The following is a 19,056-nucleotide window of genomic DNA, read 5'->3' as shown; positions in this document are numbered from 1 at the left end:
AACCGCTGCACCACCAGGCTGGCCCCTGAGGAGCTCTTTTTGTCAGAAATATTCAGGTTCTGGTTAGAGCCAAGAAAGGAGGCTGTTAGTTTTCAGGTCCATCATTATAGGCCATGGCTGGTTAGTTCAGATAAACCAAAGCTGGAATCAGAAAAGCAGAATTGTTTTTAAAGGAAAAATGAGACAGAAAACTGAGGAATAACAGCAAAAGGAAGAAAGAGGACAGAGTTGGAGTCTAATTTGGGGGACGAAAGAGAAAAGTATAGGTAATTAAAAATTGTGGATATTTAGAAGTTCTTTTTGGCTTTGCAATAAAAGATAAATACACTTGACGTGAAAGCAAACTTTCATTCAGTTCTTGTGCCCAGGTGTTTTGAAGGGGGTCCCCTCAGGAAGGCCGAGCGTTGAGTACTTGTGACACAATCTCATTTGATCTTGACAACTTCCTCCCTCCCTTCCCTCCTCCCTCCCTTCCTTCCCTCCTGCCTCCCTTCCTTCCCTCTTCTTTTTGAGCTACATTCTTCTCCCCTCCCCCAAAATGGCAAGGCCTTTGATGCGGTTGTTTCGTGCCCAGTGCTAGGTCCTCCCCACGCAGTCTCTCTCTTAATCACTTAGGGCCCCTGGGACGAAGGGAAGCCCTCCCAGGCACGAGAGAATCCGTGGGCCACTTGGAAAAAACAGAAGGGTTCAGGGAACCCAGCATATCTGGTTTCATGAACCTCATGAAAACTCACTAAAGGAGCTAGGCCTGAGGTCCGTGCACCACCCCAGGGTGTATGAGACCCACAGCTGAGACATGGCATCCTCTAAGTGGAGCCGGGCAATGTACTTCTCTCACATTTTTGCTTCCTTTCTTTAAAAAAATTTTTTCACTTCTTTCTTTTGGAGAAGCAGTGACAGAAGAATGCAGCTTAAGTCCACACACACAGCACAACAACTCCTCCTGGCAGTCGTCGGCCTGCTCCTGAAGGCAGGGTCACCTGCAGCTAAAGGAACTTAGGAGTCAGGGTCTTCCACTCGCATGGGCCCCTCTGAGGCTCAGGACATAATTCTCTTTTCTTAATTTTGTTTTTTGTTGAGTGTTTTTTAAAAGAAGGTCTCCAAAACTGAATGAGCTTCAGGCCCCTGGAGCCCTCAGGTCCCCGGCTGCATCTTATCCCTGCTGATGGAGTAGTTTTCACTCTGACTTTATCCTGTAATCCCTGTTGGTTCTTTCCTTTCTTCTTTTATCTTGATGCCTCCTGTTATGCTGAATTGTCATACAACAGACCCAGAGAAATTCTGAAACCTTGAGTGACTGGCTGATTGCTTACCTCTGCTGACAATACTTCTAAATTGTTTTTTAATCACATAAAACACATCACGATAGTATAAGAAAACTGCTGAATGCACAACACAGGTAAAAATGTCTCTAGTCCCATAATCTAAAACACAACTTTCCAGTTTCTGCTATATGTACGGATACCTTTCATTATAATTACCATTATAAGGTCCATATAATTTGGTATCTGATTTTTTGGCTCATATGACAGACATTTTCCCACGCAGTTTATAGTCTTCATAATTATATTTTCTAAAAGTGATTTCATTTTCCATTAAGTGGCCGTATCTACTGGTTCTCTAATTTGGGGACATCTAGATTCCTTCCAATGTTTGCTTTACCAAATATTGCTACAGTGAACATTATCTTACATTAGATTTGTTCCTTCTCCTTTTTTATGATTTTAGGAAAAAGTTCCAGAAATAAGATTACTAAATCAAACAGTATGAAGGCTTTTTTTTTTAATGACCATGTTGCTTTCCAAAGAATGATAGAAATTTATAAAGTAAGTATCAGTGGACCAATTTTATTGCAACTTGTTTAATATTGGCTATTAACCACGTATGAAAATTTCAACACCATAAAATGTTAGGTGTCAAAGTAATATTTTTCCCAAAAATATGGCCCCCGTTTTCACCTGTCCATTCTTGCTCTTTTTGATATTTTCCACATCATTTTCTCTTTGCCCCTTTAACTTATCTACTCATACCTAGGCCATTCATGTTTAGTTTCTCATGCCGTATTCTGTATTGGCTAGACTGGGGAGCATTCTAGACTAGCAAAGGAAGCCATTCACCGTGCTGCAGCCCCATAGCAGTACATCAGAGCAGGATCCCTTCTCCAGTCTTCCTGGGAGCCAGGGCTGTTCACCATGGTGTCTGGAAACTCTCTGCACCTGCTCCACCTCCCAGCCAAGCAATCGCCCCACAGAGGGTGTTTTTCCAAAGATTCTACTCCATTCAAGCCTTGCTTGCTGTACTTTGGCATTTGTATCATGCCCTATAATAAACTTCAAAGCCCAAAAGATCATTCTAGAAAAAGTGAATTGGAGAAAACTGACCAAAAAAACCCCACTACATTTCCTCTTCAGAAAGGAAAAATTATGAAGAATTTCAAACTTTTACTTGGAGACTAAAACCTATTTCCCTGCTCATTGATTTGGATATTAATATAGAAAGTGCCTGAAATATAAGTGTTAACACAGAGTAAGTCACCAAATTCAAAGCTGTGAGTCACTGCCACTCGTGCTCACTCATCCTCATAGATTCTGAATCCTACAGGATTGCCTACTATGGTATTCATTAATAAATAAGGACACTTCATGACTAAACTAAGAAATGACCTGGAAGAAATATTTTTTGCAGATTTACTCAATTTTTATGTAGTTACATCACTAATACTACTCTAACTTTGTACTTGGTGTTAGTTTTGCTCTTTTAACTTAATAACAAAAAAAAAAGCGAGAACAACAGAAATTGCAGATGAAAATCCTATATGCCTGTTACAATTGTACAGAAGAACCATGTCTAAGTGCATTACTACATCACAAAGCCAGCATTTTACTGAAGTTGATTCAGTGGCAATATGCTTGCTCTCATTCATTAAGAAACTCCACATGCATTCACATACATCTGAAGTAATCGAAGAAAATGAGCCACGCTCTAAAAAAAAATTATCAGAGAGTTAAGAGTTTTTATTTAGAGCAAAGCAAGATAGACATAGCTAAATTTCAAACGTGTATGATCTTGCAGTAAAACTAGGACTTAAATGGTTGATGAGCAAGCAGAAATCATCCCTTCCAACGTGGGAAACACAAGTTAGATCTCCTCCTCCTGACGATCAGATAAACTCACAGAGGGCAGTGTTCCCCAAACAGAGGCAGTTTTGCCTACCATGGGACCATAGGCAATGTCTGTCTGGAGATATTTTGGATGTCAGAACTGGGGAGTGCTGCTGGCATGTAGAGGGTAGGGGCCAAGGATGCTGCTAAACAGTCTAGATTGCACAGGACAGGCCCCCATGACATAGAATTCTCTGACCCATTACGTCAATAGTGCTCAGACTGAGGAACCCTGACACATGATTTAATCTTCAAAAGGTAAAGTCTAAACTGTAATGGCAGTAACAATAATGACAGTATATAAATATCCGGGAATACAATAGGTCATTTAAAGTACAAACATAAGCACAGAAGTTTCACCACTAACTACTAACTATGGTACAAAATGAAAGGACCTCATCTATTCTACGAGCAGATTAGCACGAGAAATATATAATAAAATATTGATTTTCCAATTGAACCTCAAGAAGGATGTCAATTTCAATCAATATTTATAGTAATATTGGCCTAGTTTTTCCTGATGCTAATTCTCACTAATAAGTAAAAATCGTCCCATAAGTATGAGGAATAGAATATCGTGTATGAATATCCCAGCTTAATATGGCAAGGACATTATAATGTGTCCGTTATAAAATGGACATATCAATGTGGCAGGAGGGAGAAAGGAAGGGAGTAAAATAAGATATGAACTGAAGACAGTGTGACAGTCCTGTTCATCTAGTTCAGAAAGAATAAATGCTTTTTCAAGACAGGGAAACTGAGACACTTATCAGGGCCCCTGTCGTGTGTGTCTCCACTGGCATCAGGCTCTGTGAGGCACCAGGAACACCTGGGGTCCAGAAGCACCCAGGGGCTCCCCAGGGCTCTTCCTCTCCAGGAACCAATAAGGCCATGATTAGGACAAGTACCTACCCACTTAGACCCCATGAAGGCACTCAGGGAACTGGGTCCAGTGAGGAAATGGCTCTGGACAGAGGGCTACCAGCTGCACATGGCTACACTGATTGACAGGCTGAGACCATCGCCGGAGTGTATGCTCATCTCTGGTGGCTTCTGGAGGTTGATCCCCAAACTCTCCCACCCCGATGAGAATTCCATAAAAATGTTGCCAAATTTAGCAACTAAAAATACAGAATGCCAGTTAACTTTGCATTTGAAGTAAACAAATTTTTTCGGCAAAAGTATGTCCCATGCAATATTTTGGATATACTTTGGTAAAAAATCATTCCCTATTTACTTGAAATTCAAATGTAACTGAGTGTCATACATTTTATTGCACAACCCTACCCCAGAACTTTAGCATCCCACAATGGAAAGTCCAGTGGTGCACTGGTTTCATTTTCCATGCTGTCTCTGATCCTTCAGTTGTGGCTGCTGGAGGAGGGTGAGAAGAGGCCCCACCTGGGCTCGGCAGAAACAAGTGTCATGATTTATTTACCAAAAGCACTGAGGTTGCGGGGTGGGGGGCCGTAGGGCATGTTACAGATACTTGCCATTCATGCTACTGAGTTGTGCAGTGGCCATTCTGAAGCTTTGGTGAAAAATCATCAATGCTAGATAGTACTTTCTCTCCTCTCCCTTTCTCACAACCCACACCCAAAGCCCAAAATTATAAAGAGGATTTCATCTTCTGTTTACCAGGAGCCTGCCTTTCTCTTTTCTATTTTTACAAATAGTTGCTATAAGCTTGTTTTGAGTAAAAATTGTGAGAACTAACTGTGAACCTGCAGACACACTGTTGACCTTTGCCCCGAGGCAAGGCATTATGGGGAACTCTGGCAGTTTACAGATTCTGAGACACGCCTTTCTATATTGACTGGCATCGCTGAATAGACTCAAGAAAGATAAAACTATTTCTAGGCCACTGAAAAGAAGCCCAACGTAGGAAGAGAGCAACAATGATAGTGATGATGAGGAAAAACCTATGAAAGTTACGCCTGAAAAACCATATCTACAACTACTTCAAAGGTGACATTTGTGGGTTCATTTGATTCCAGAGGGACAGTCATAAGAGCAGAACTTTTCCAAACAACCGAGAGCAACTTGAGGCATTTCCTCTTTTGCTCCTTTTCTGTCAACTCAAAAGGGAGTCCTGCCATTTCCTTCCTCTTTGCACCCTCACCTCTAGCTGGATGAACATCGCACTGAGCAAAAGAAGCTAAAACTCTTACAAAAGAAACAGGCACAAATCCAGAAAGAAAAGGACCAGTTACAAGGCGAACACAGCAGAGCTGTCCTCGCCCGAAGCAAGCTGGAGAGTCTGTGCCGGGAGCTGCAGAGACACAACAAGACTCTGAAGGTATGTGTCAGTACAGGTGTCCACAGAACACACTTTCTTGCATGCTGCATAGACACAAGCTTCTGCTAACCATGGGAAGAGCATGAATTTTAGAATCACAGAGACTTGGGTTCAAATAATAGCCCTGCCGTGTGCTCACTTGCGACCATCAGTAAATTGTTTTACCTCCCAAGCCTGTTTCCTCCGTAAAATGGAGACTGTTGCGACTTCACTGTGTGGTCTGGGAAAAATTAAATGAGGTCACATATGTAAGGTGCGAGATAGTAGTACCTGGCACAGAGTAGGCCCTCGGGAAAATGTGTGCCGCCCCCTCTCCTCCCACTTTTTCTTACGTTGAGTTTGTCTTGTTTTGTTTTTAAGGTAAGCCTTTGTTCTATTCTTTAAATTACAAACTTGGAAAAGTTCAAGATTTTTTGTATGAAAATGAAATCTGCATGACATGAAATAAAATGACACAAAACTAATTGACATAATAAAGCAAGATTAAGAGCCAAAATGTCAATAGTCAGCTGAAAAAAGAAACTACTGGAAAAATACTGAGGCTCCTCAGACGTAATTATTCAATCTAAAAATAATAGACTGATCGCTTCACGCAGTCTGCGTGGGCTTCATCAATCACAGCATGAGCCTTTAGCAGCGTGGCTAATTCGACTACACGCAGACACTAGCTCCATTCAAGGAAGCAAGATGCCGGGTTCTCCGAGATAATTCTGCATGTGTCTACAATCCCTTTTCCAGCTGGAGATCTTAAAGCTTTCAACAAATAAGAATTAATTAGACACCAATATTCCTGCGAGATAGTTATTACATCTGTTTAAAAGGAGATACTTTAAGAAATAGAGAGATTTTGATCATTGCTGAGCTTGTACAATGGAGTTAAGAAGAAAAATACAAGAGGACAGTGGCTCCTCACATTCCAGAATTGGTTTTGATGTCTGGGAGTGGGAGGCCAGTGTGGTGAACCCCAACTCTCAAACTGCGAGTTGTAGGAGATGAGCTTCTGGCATCTCTTCAGCCTTTGCACTAGGGACAATAAAAACCCAGGTCAGATGGGGTCTGGGATGGAAGCGTCCTCCTCAGCTCAAGGTACATATTCAATAATAGGCTCTATGTTTCTATAAATTTCCTGGCTTTCAGGAGTGTGTATAGTAAGGAGCTAGAAATTAAGTCAACAGATATATCAACAAAGAGATTTAAGGAGTGGGAGGGTGTGTCTGGGCCTCTTTGGGTCTCATTCAGGGACCGAATGATGGCAGTGGCAGGAGACCCTGTAGATAGAACCATACACCCTCAGTCCTGGTTTACAGTTAGGAACATTGGAATTAAGAATCCTTATTATTCCAGGAGTTGTGCTACCTGCTTTACACGTTATCTTATTTAATCTTCACAACAACCCTGTGAGGATCAATATCTCCATTTTATTGGTGAAGAAACTGAGACTCAGCAATCCAAAATCTGTTGTCCAAGGTCATGCATATTTTAAGTGTCAAAATCAGGATTTACATTCAAAATATTTTCTAATTTTCCTTCTGATTTTTTCTTTGACTTGTGGATTGTTTGGAAGTTTTGTTTAATTTTTTTTTTTTTTTTGAGGAAGATTAGCCCTGAGCTAACATCCGTGGCCAATCTTCCTCCTTTTGCTGAGCTAACATCTGCGCCCATCTTCCTCTATTTTATATGTGGGACCCCTGCCACAGCGTGGCTTGACGAGTGGTGCTAGGTCTGTTCCTGGGATCCGAAGCGGTGAACCCCAGTCCACCAAAGTGGAGCACGCGAACTTAACCACTATGCCACCAGGCTGGCCTCAAGAAGTTTTGTTTAATTTTTATAGCCCATCATATATGGTCTATCTTAATGAACATACATGGTACTTGGAAAAAATGTGTGTTCTTCAGATGATAGATGTAATGTCGCGTAAGTAACAATTAGCTCTAGAGCATTTATGTCTTTACTAAATATCTGTCTGATTGCTCTATCAATTGCTGAGGAATGGGTGTTAAAAACCTCCTAATATAATTATGGAATTGTCTACTTCTTTTAATCATGTCAATTTTTGCTTCATGTACTTTGAAGCAATGGTATTAGGTATATACACATTTATGATTGTTATGTCTCCTTGATGAAGACTTTTTTATCACTATGAAAGGTTCTTCAGTAATAATCTTTATCATGATGTCTACATTATATGAAGTCAATATAGCCACTCCCGTTTTCTTACTCTCATTGTTTGCATGGTACATCTCTTTCCATCCACTTATTTTCAACCTGGGTCTTTATATTAAAGTGCATCTCTTAGAGACAGTGTAGAGTTGGACCTTGCTTACTTTCTCTCACGGTATCTGCCTCTCAATTAGAGTACGAGTCTATTAACATATCATGTAATTATTAGTGTGGTTGGATATATGTCTACCATTTTATTGTTTATTTACTATTTGTCACTCTGTTTTCTGTTCCTTTGTTCTTTTCCTGACTTCCTTTGGATTATTTGAATGCCTTTAAAATTCTATTTTAATTTCTCTGTTGGATTTTTAACTGTACCTCTTTGCCTTTATAGTGGTTGCTCTGTGATTACTGTATACATTCTTAACTTTTCATAGTCCACCTGGAGTTAATACTTTCCCGTAATTTCACATAATATATTGAAGCATTGCAACTAAATAGGTCCATTTACTTCCCCCGCCTCTAACCTGTAACTGTGATGAGTATTACCTTTACGTACATTTATAAGGCCCGTGAGACAACGTTATAATTTTTTATATATAATTTTATATATTTTATATAATATATATAATTATATAATATATATTATATATATATATAATTTTGTTATAATTTTTACTTTAAACAATCATCTGTTTCTTTAAAAATTAAATGCAAAAACTGTTTTTATTTACCCAGATATTTACCGTTTCTGATGTATTTTATTCCTTCAGAAGCTTCAAGTTTTTCTGTTTTGTCTCATTCCCTTCAGCCTGAAGAACTTCCTTCAGCATTTCTTATACTACAAGTCTGCTGGAAATCAATTATCTTATTTTCTTTTCATCTTTAAAATGTCTTTCTTGGGGCCAGCCTGGCGGTGCAGCAGTTAAGTTCCCATGTTCCACTTCAGGGACCTGGGCTTCGCTGCTTCCGATCCCAGGTGCAGACATGGCACCACTTGTCAAGCCATGCTGTGGCAGGTGTCCCACATACAAAGTAGAGGAAGATGGGCATGGATGCTAGCTCAGGGCCAGTCTTGCTCAGCAAAAAGAGGAGGATTGGCAGCAGATGTTAGCTCAGGGCTAATCTTCCTCAAAAAAAAAAAAGAAGAAGATTGGCAACAGTTGTTAGCTCAGGTGCCAATCTTTAAAAAAAAATGTCTTTCTTTTGCTTTTATTATTGAAGACTATATTCACTGGATATAGAATTCTGGGTTAACAAGGGGTTTTTTTCTTTTCTTTCTTTCTCTCAGTCTTTTATAGATTCTATATTCTGGCCTCTATAATTTCTGACGAAAATCAAGAATAATTTGAATTGTTGTCCCCTTATCTGTGATGTGTCATTTATCTCTGGTGACTTTTAAGGTTTTTCTATTGGTCTTTGGTTTTTAGAACTTTGACTGCTTTATGCCCAGATGCGGTTTTCTTCCTATTTATTCTTCTTGGGCATTTGCTGAGCTTCCCTTATCTGTAATTTATGTCTTTCACCAAATTTGGGGGAGTTTCCGCCATTATTTCTTCAAATATTTTTTCTGTCCCAGTCTCTCTCTCTCCTTTCCTTCTGAGATTCTAACTCTATTTGTGTTAGACCTTTGATGTTGTCTCACAGGTCCTGAGTCTCTCTCCATGTTCTTCACCAATCCTTTCTCTCTTCTATCTTCAGATTAGATAATTTTATTAGTTTGTTATCACAGTCACTGACTCTTTCCTCTGTCATCTCTATTCTAAGTCCATCCAGTGATTTTTAAATTTCATATTTTGTAACTTTTAACTCCAGAGTTTCCATTTGATTCTTATTTACAGACTGTTTTTCTCTCCTGAGATTTCCCTATCTTTTCATTTATTGAGATAGTATTTTCCTCTATATCAATGAGCATAGTTATAATACCAGTTTTAAAATTCTTTTCTGATAACTGCACTCCTGGGTCATTATGGAATAGGCCTTCTCTGATAGTCTTTTCTTTTGAGAATGGGTCACATTTTCTTGTTCACGTCAAGTCATTGCAGGTTGTATCCTGGATGTTGTGTTGTGGAGAACATGGATTGTAAGATACTCCTTGAAAAATGTTGATTCTGTTTTTCTTTGGAAGGCAGTTAACTTGGTTAGAACCAAACTACCAAATCTCTTTTGGGCAGCAGCTCAAATCTCAGTTTCTTTCTTTTTTCCTTAGCTAAGTTGCTTTGAGTCTGCCTTGCACATGTGTGGTTCAGGGTCAGCCAAAGATTTGGGCAGTTTATTCACAGAATTTAGGGCTCTCTCTCACTTTGATTCTCTTTCCCGGGAATCTCCCCTCACCTTCCAGTAACTATAGTTGCCCAGAACTCTGTACTTTTATTCTTCGGATCAGAAAGATGGTAGGTTTTCTATGAGAGTTTTAACCATCCTGTACAGCTGCCAATTGCAGCCTCCCCTCAAGCTAAAAGCTATACAAAATGGGAAACTTACAACATACTATTCCTTTTTACAGGTGTCAACTTCCCTCCAAAATCTGCCTGATTTTGTTGACTCTCTAATGCCTTTAATTAGCTGTTTCTTGCATTTTGTCCGAGTTTACAGCTGTTATCTATAGAAGGGTCGCTGTGGCATGAGCTTCCTTGGCCACGCTAGTGAAACAGTATAAGTGAATCTGATTCAAAAATCCACGTGCCAGGAGCTGGGGAAGATAGAGGAAGAGAATGCATACCCAGACCCTTTCCACTACCATACATTTTAACCTTTACTATTCTTTATTAAAATTTATTCATCAATAAGTCAAAAAAATCCCACAAAACCTCACAATTTAGGATAATTTAGAAAAAGACTAGTGAAAGTCTGAGACATGGGCTTATTTCAACAAAATACTACATATATTTGAAGCAATAAATCTGAGCTTCAAATTATACTGAAAAACAACTGCCCAGTAAGAAATGGGTAAGTGTCTCAGGAAACATGATTTTAATAAAGGGGTGAGTATGATCTGTTATCAGAATATCACAGAATTTTGATGTGGAAGGGACTATAGGAATTACGCAGTCCAAGTTACTTATATGTTTCTATGTAAGTTAACAAGCCATTGATTCACTAAATACACACTTACCAGGCACCTATGGGTTATGTGCCAGGCACCAGTTCTAATATGACAATGATGCTTACAAAGTTTGTTTTCTTAGTTATTTCAGACTTAGTCCTTCAATTATTGGCATTATTAATTTTCACTTTGAATAATACACTTGATAAAGAAAATTTTATCTCAGACACCATCCAAATCATTCTAAATTCTTTATCAATGGACACAAGTTTTATAAGATTTTGCTGGATTTATCTTTCTTTCATTGAGAAACAACGTAACGTAAAATGCAAGATGCCATGTTGTGGGCCAGGATTGGGTGCTGTGATGGTTTCAGATGCGTTTAATACACCCGGGACTTCTTTCTGTAGCCAGTTGCCAGCAGGAAGCTCACTGACAGGGGAACAGTCTAAATGCAAACGGCATTCGGGCCGTGATCTGTGGTTCTAACCTAGGAGGCTGCTGGCTTCTGAGCGAGTCGGGAGCAGTAAGGACACGGTCACCATCACGTGTATATTCATGCCACGTAGATGGCCATAATCATCTTTAGTAAAATACATATAAAAGTGTCAGCAGACAAAGTTCAGGGAAATGACCTCTCAGTTAATTTCCTCGGATTAGGAAGTGCAAATATCTTCTATAACATCCCTAAGAAATTGTCACTCAATGAATGTTTATACCATGAATAAATTATGATTCTGATATCGGAAGTTAGAAAATATGTTAATATTGTAGAGGAAAGAGGACATCTATTGATAAATTAAAATATTTCCACAGCATATATTTTCAGCATCAGTTTTTATTTTGATCACATTATTCTACCATCATAATAAAGATTTGCACAATTTCTTTTTAAATCATTATGTCTTTTTAAAAATCCTGTTACATAATTTGATCATGGTAGGCAACTAAATGCCATATAATTTTACTTGCCAACAATGAAGCAAGCTTTCATAATAACAATTAGTCAGAACTGAAAGGAATCCTAAAATGTCTGCATCACTTGTCAGCAGTGTTTCTATCTTTGGTATGATGTAGCAATATTAAACCCTTTTATTCCAAAAGAATGAAAGGAATAATCACAAAGCCAACAACCATCAATCAGGATATGGGGAAAATTTAGATACATTGTTAGTAGCTAGCAGTGAATGGAGAGTTCTGATTTAGGAGAAAATAGAACAGAAATGGCATAAAAGTTAATTTCCAACTCTGAATATTAATAAAGTGGAAGAGAGAAACATTAGACATTTCATTTTAGAGTTAAAGAAGATTAGAAACTCACTACTGCTTTCAGATTCAGAATTTGCATTTAACATTTCCATAACCCTATGTGACATGTGGGATGACCATTCTTTCAGAAATAAAATATCCCCCTTATTTTCAAAGATTTCCTGTCACATTCTTTAATTACTGTAATTAATCTACAACTAGTTTCCTTTTTAAGCTCTTGGATGAAAGTTTTTTCTTATTAAGAAAAAGTTTATATTGTGATCACTTATATTTACTAAACTTAGATAATACAATTGTGTGGTTAATATGCCATAATTTTGATAGAGGAATAAAGATCTATTGTTCTTCTTTCTTTACCAAACCAAGGGAACACATGCTCTGTCTCATCAATCAGTAAACCGCGTGGCCTTTTCTCCAGGCCACAGCCAAAAGATCAGAATTGTGCCATAGCACGTTTGTTAGAGATCACTGCAGTTCATTCACTAAGCAGGAGTCCCGTCATCTTTAAAACAAGCCTATTCGTCACCAACTATCAAATTCAAGGTCCTCACTGCACCTGCTCAGAGTGGCTGCGTATTCACAGCTGAAACCTTTGCTCATACATTTATTTTGGGGCTCAGCAACGTTAACTCTGGACAATTGAGGAGAACATCTTCCTTACCCTGCACACTCCTCACCTCTCACCGACCTAACCCTGCGTTCTATAAACCAAGAGTGCACGCAAACCGGCATCACAAAATATTTTGCTTTTCATCCACAGGAGGAAACCCTTCAGCGGGCACGTGAGGAGGAGGAGAAAAGGAAGGAGATCACAAATCATTTCCAGAGCACCCTGACGGATATCCAGGCCCAGATTGAGCAGCAGAGTGAGCGAAATATGAAGCTGTGTCAGGAGAACACAGAGCTTGCAGAGAAACTGAAAAGCATCATTGATCAGTACGAGCTCAGAGAGGAGGTGAGAACCAGACCAAACCACGTAGAGGCGCTGTAAGTAGGTCCAGATCTGGGCTGTGAGGGTGGGGACTTGGCTAATAAGGAAGATGTGGTGAGCCCTCTCACAGGCTTCATATTTAGGATTGGATTTCTTTTACTAACCAAAATAAAAACACATGTATTAGAAAATACCTGGCTGGAAGTCATATGAGATTTCTTCAAACTGGAATCACTGCAAAACAAAGGCAATAAATAGAAAGTGCACCTCAACGGATGAAAGGATAAAGAAGATGTGGTATATATACACAATGGAACACTACTCAGCCATAAAAAGACAAAACTGTACCATTTGCCACAACATGGATGGACCTTGAGGGTATTGTGCTAAGTGAAATAATTCAGACAGAAAAAGACAGTTACTGTATGATTTCACTTACATGTTGAAGACAAACAAACAAACACATAGGTAAGGAGAACAGATTGATAGTTACCTGAGGGGAGGAGGTGGAGGGAGGGCAAAGGGGGAAAGGGGCACATGTGTATGGTGACAGATGGAAAACTAGACTGTTGGTGGTGAACACAATGTACTCTATACAGAAGCTGAAATATAACAATATAGACTGAAATTTACACAATGTTATAAACCAACATGACCTCAATAAAAAGAAAACTATAATAAAAAAAGAAAGTGGTAGGCAAGAGCACAGTTATCCTTGAAAACAGTCTTTCTCAGCCCTTATAAAACTCTCGCTTTAGAGCCAAAAAGTATCTCACACACTTCCTCTTAGGAAGCACCACGTCATCTAAATTATGGGTCTGTATTCTATATACCCCACAATTTAATAACGGTATTAATAGTGTAATAATTGTAACAGTAATGGCATTGTTTATTCAGTGCTTGGTTTGTGCCAGACAATGTGCTAAGACTATACTTTATATACAATACGTCGTTCAAGAGTCTCAAAAATCTTATGCACTAGAAAACAACATTATCCACATTTTATAGATGGGAAGCAGAGGCCACAAAATTAAATCTCTTATCCACAGGCATGAAAGCCAAAAGGGTTTTGCTTTCAATAGTTTACTTTAGAGGGACTATAAGAATCATTTATTATTCCAAAATTATCTTTTAATATTTAATATGTTTTTAAGACTCCAGATGCCCCCTCAGGATTTTAATATATCATATTCCTTTCCCCATCCCACCCACATTTTAAATCTCTGCCTTAAAATGTACCATAATATAGTCAAAGTGACTCTGTTGGCTACATGCTGACGTTTTATCGAGAAAAAACTGAGCCAGCACCATGGCAGCAGCCGTTAGGCGAATCAGGAGACCCCTCACAGCAAACAGAAGCCATGCTGCGTCCATCTCCTATGGGATCAGCTCTGCCCCAGAGTAGAGGCTCCAGTGAAAGCAAAGGGGAAGGAGCTGAAAGGAAATACACACACTCTCCAGAGAGACCTCAGACAGCTTAGATCAGCTGGCTGCTCCTGGGATCAGCTGTAGGTGAGGCCCAGGGAGAGAGTCCCACGTGTCCTCTTGCCAATGAGACTTCTGATGACCAAGAAATTCTCCACGCGAGGCAGAGTTAGAAGCTTCTCTTCACCAAGCAGCAGAGAGGTCAAAAGGCCTGCGGGCAGCAGTAGCACGTGTGTGTATCAGTTCATCTGTGACACGACCTTTGGCCTCATCTTGCCCCCCAGAGCAACAGAGTTGAAAGCAGGGGGCTCCCCACCCAGTCCCAGACCCGGAGCCACATGCTGGTGCCCAGAACTTCCTCACAACCCTTGAGGCAAGAATGTAGAGGAGAATTCACAATAAATCGTATTAATGTTGCGATTAAAAGCGGTTTTTTATTCATAGAAAGAGCCAGAAAGCAAGTGTGAGTGCCGCTGTGCCGCCCATCTCTGTAGCGTGCCTCACAGTTACCAGATTTAGAGAGAGCGCCGCTCCTCTGGAGTGCACACTGCTGAGCGGTGGCAGCGCCACCCACGGCAGCCATCTTTGTGTGGGGCAACCTGCCAGGGCCTTCGCCAGTTTATGGCTTTTGCGTAAAACTATAAATAATGTCAATGCATTAATTCCCCTCTTTTTTTCCTTCTTAAAACCTGAAGAATTCGTGGTTGTGTGAATATCACTTCTTGATTTTACATTTTCAGCACCGATAAGTCAAGCCTGATGTGTGCCCTTTATTTTTTCCTCAGCATCTGGACAAAATATTTAAACACAGAGAACTACAGCAGAAGCTGGTGGACGCGAAGCTGGAGCAGGCGCAAGAAATGATGCAGGAAGCAGAGGAGCGACACAAACAAGAAAAGGAATATGTATTTATCGTTTGAATCTGTGTATTTGTCTGGTCTGCCTTGGGGTCTGAGAGCCACTGAGAAAGTTATTTTTGATAATGGTCCTAGAGCACTAGACCGATGGAGAGGGAGCCTGAGCTTCCCTGGAGAACTAAGTTGGCCAGCCCAGTAGGCGGCACTGTACCTACACTATCTTGTACATAAAATGGTCACGCATCCATTCAACAAATCTTTTTCAAGCACCTGTCATATGCTAAACACCATCTTAGATGCTGAGGGACAGATGTGGACAAGACCCAGAAGGCCACGTCTCAGCGTGCAGACTAGAATCTAACTGGGCAGAGATAGGCTATAAATAGCAAACAAATGAGGGAAGATAACTTCAGATAATGATTAGTGCTCCTGGGGAAATGAGGAGGAACTGAGAAGAGGCAGCAGGAGGGGCCCTACTTTAGACTGGATCACAGGATGGCCTCCTGGAGAGGAGGATGCTGGAGCCTAACCCTGCCTGACAGAAGGACCCAGGGAAGCGGTCTCCAGCAGCAGTGTCTGCAGCAGTGACAAAGGCCCAATGCTGGCACCAGCTTGGCATCCTCCAGAAATAGGAAAAGGTCGAGGAAGCAAGAACACATTGACCCAGTGGGAGGAAGGGTCAAAATGAAGTTGGAGAGGCTGAGACGGCCAAACTGTCTAACTCTGCAGGCTTGGAAAGTAGTTTGGACTTTAAATACAATGGGAAAGTACTGGGTAGTTTTAGCAAAGGAAGTGACACGATGTGCTTTGTATCTGTAACAGATGGATTTGGCCCCTGGGTGGAAAATGAGCTCAAGAAGGGCAAGGGAGCGAGGAGAGAGTGGTGGGGAGGCCCCTGAAGAAGTCTCAGTGGGTGTGGGGACGGCTTGGCTGAGGGAGGTGGCAGTGGAGAAGGAGAGCTGGACATGGACAAAAAATTATGTTTTTGATGTGAAACCAACAGGCATGGCTCTGAACTGAAGATGGCAACAGTAAGGACAGGGAGGAGTCAGCACAACTCCTGAGTCTTTAGTTTAAGAAGCTGAGTGGTGGCTTTTACTGACATCTCGTACGTCAACCCCAAACACTGCAAAACAGCTGTGGGGTCATTGTCCAGATGAGAGAATTGAGGCTCAAAGAGGACATGCACCTTGTATAAGGTCGTATGCTGCTGAGTGACCACGACTTGCTGGTCACACTTCCAACACAACTCCACATCCCCGTGGGCCTGGACCCTGAGCCCGGCCCTGTGAGAGGACAGCGCACTCAGAGGCCAGTTTCAGGGCCACGGTGCAAGTGTGTGTCTGTTGCTGGGGAGAGAGATTTAAGACACAGTCAATGGATGGATTATTCAAATTTGGCCATTTAACATTTGATCACAAGCTTTGCATTTACCCAAAATCAGACTACAATTACTTTAATTTGTTAGAATAGTGATTTAAAAATAACTTCCATTTTCAAAAGTAGCAACAAAAGCATGAATTTTAGAGAACATAACCTGATGGACATTGGATAATTTCAAGTCAGAAGTCCATGTGCTCTTAATAAAAAGATTAATTTTTAAATCCATCTACAACCTAGCTCTCAGAGGAAGAAAAGAAGCATTTAATTATTCAGAATCCTAGAAAATAGATATTCTGCTGTTGGTTTGATGCTTCTTTTTGAAAGTGATGAAATATCAAGTTAGAGCTGGGGGGCTTCTTCACCCAAACAGAAGAGGCAGCCACATGCCTCCCTGTTGATTGGGGACCACCCATCAGGCAGGGCTCCTCAGCCTGCGAGGGGAAGCAAGGGCCAGGGACACTGCCCACACACTGCTCAGACGGCCAGGGGGGCGCTGCCCGTCTTCTACTCGTAGCTGCCCCAAACCCCTCATACTCTGAGTCAACTGCACTTCCATAAGAATTGATCTTCACTCTCACTGGGAGGCATCAAAGAACAGAGAGAACCCATTTTACAAATGGAGGGATAAAGCCACGGGAAAAATATAAACTTGGATAAGAAAAAAAGATGCCTTCAAGTTTTTAAAAAGAATGATTTTATTGTTTTTTTGTTCTGATTACAAAAGTACTGCATGGGCCTCATGGACATTTTTTTACAAAGGGGATAAACAAAAAGAAAAGAAATTTAAATCAGCCTATCTTCGAATACAACAGAAACTTCTTAACTGACAGCCACCTGACTGACCAGCCACATTACCCAAGGCTGTCAGCCTTTCTCTCTGTAGACGCACTGACCGATGCCCCCAGCACTCTGACTACTGTGTCAGTCAGCCCCTCAGGAATGTCTACACAGGGTGGCCCAGCTAAGTCAGATGGAGCAGACCAAGAATCAGCCCTCGGCTCGAAAGCCTCTTCTCTGCAGTTGTCCTGGTTTTTGTATCATGTACATCAACAGAATTACACATAAACTGATGAAGTCAGTGTGGAAAGAAAGATGTTTCTAGGAAAACTACGCTTAATGCTTTGAAAGACTAAATGCAAGCAAATAGCAAAAAGCAATTTTCAAACTCCATGTGAGTAGCTGTAGAAGACTGAGACAGTTGTAAAACTCTAGAGAATTATCCAATCAGGCAACTTCAGAAATATCTTTAGGTTCTAGCACAATCGTTTAAAAAAGAAAAAATATTATAAATCCTTGTATGGCACATTATGGATATGATTTTTGTAAAAACAAAATAAAGCTCTGGGGTCCAGCCAGGTGGCATAGTGGTTAAGTTCACATGCTCTGCTTCAGTGTCCCGGGGTTCACAAGTTCAGATTCCTGACACAGACCTATGCATTGCTTATCAAGCCACACTGTGGAGGCGTCCCACATACAAAATAGAGGAAGATGGGCACAGATGTTAGCTCAGGGACAATCTTGCTCACCAAAAAAACAAAACAAAACAAAACAAAACTCTGAATTCCAATCAAAAGATCCATACATACCCAAACAGAGACCACAGCCCTACATCAAAATTGATAAATAAATGAACATACATTTTTAAGTTAAAATGGTGTGTTTTACGAATGTGTGTGTCATTTTTATGCCTAAAACAACGTTTTCAATTTAACCCATCAGCTCCGAGTTCTGCTCATGTTTGATATGAAGGCCTTGGTTGTATTTGAAGGGCTGCCTTCTGGAAGAGGGATGAGGCTCATCTTGTAAACCTTACACAAGATTCAGAACAATAGGTCAAATTTCTAAGCCAGTGTTTCTCAAAATGTAAACCACGGCCACCAATATCCAAACCATTCTTGGTATTTGCTATAAGTACAGAGTCCACACAACCTGTACTTTCCAGCTCATAGTCTCTGAGAGGGATCTGCATTTTTACATGATCCTTAGGAGATTCTGATGCATGCTAAGGGTGGAGCACAGTGGTCGAGGAGAAAAACTTTGGGTTTGCCATAAAGGAACAGCTGCTCACAACAATGTCCCAGGTGGGGATGTTGTGGAACTGTTCAAGCAGAAGCCAAATGATGTTGGTCAGGATTGCTAGAGAAGATTCCAGAATTTGGTGGGAGGTTGAATTTTGTGTGATTTTATGCTTGAGTTGGAGACTATTTTTCCCTTTTTTTTCCATTAGAACCCTAATTTTTAGTTGAGAATCCAACTTTTAAGATTAGTCATTTTCTTAGCTTTCTTAGATTCTTTACAAAGTTCCCAAAAAATTACTTAAGGGGGTTAACTAGCAAGTTATTAAGTTTATATATAAGTTACAACCAAATGGCAATTTACAAGGCAATCTGACTGTCTTTCCACGCATTGTCTCTCTCACAGCTGCTGAACCAGGCGGCAGAGTGGAAGCTTCAGGCCAAAGTGCTGAAGGAACAGGAGACGGTCCTGCAGGCTCAGGTGAAGCGGGGCCACAGTGCACGGGGGGC

General features: G+C 40.6%; 1 protein-coding gene across 1 annotated transcript in view; it reads left to right on the top strand.

Annotated features, from left to right (window-relative positions):
* Positions 1 to 19,056, top strand: part of TXLNB (taxilin beta) — a 44,329-nt gene that overhangs the window by 11,234 nt on the left and 14,039 nt on the right. The window contains exons 4-7 of the mRNA XM_014866475.3: positions 5,290 to 5,460; positions 12,696 to 12,890; positions 15,077 to 15,196; positions 18,953 to 19,027. Of these exons, the coding sequence (XP_014721961.3) occupies positions 5,290 to 5,460; positions 12,696 to 12,890; positions 15,077 to 15,196; positions 18,953 to 19,027 (561 nt within the window). The remainder of the gene's footprint in view (positions 1 to 5,289; positions 5,461 to 12,695; positions 12,891 to 15,076; positions 15,197 to 18,952; positions 19,028 to 19,056) is intronic.

This window comes from Equus asinus, chromosome 1, assembly GCF_041296235.1.
Source record: "Equus asinus isolate D_3611 breed Donkey chromosome 1, EquAss-T2T_v2, whole genome shotgun sequence".
NCBI lineage: Eukaryota > Metazoa > Chordata > Mammalia > Perissodactyla > Equidae > Equus > Equus asinus.
The sequence above is the reverse complement of the archived record's forward strand: the minus strand, read 5'-3'. Positions and strand labels throughout refer to the sequence as shown.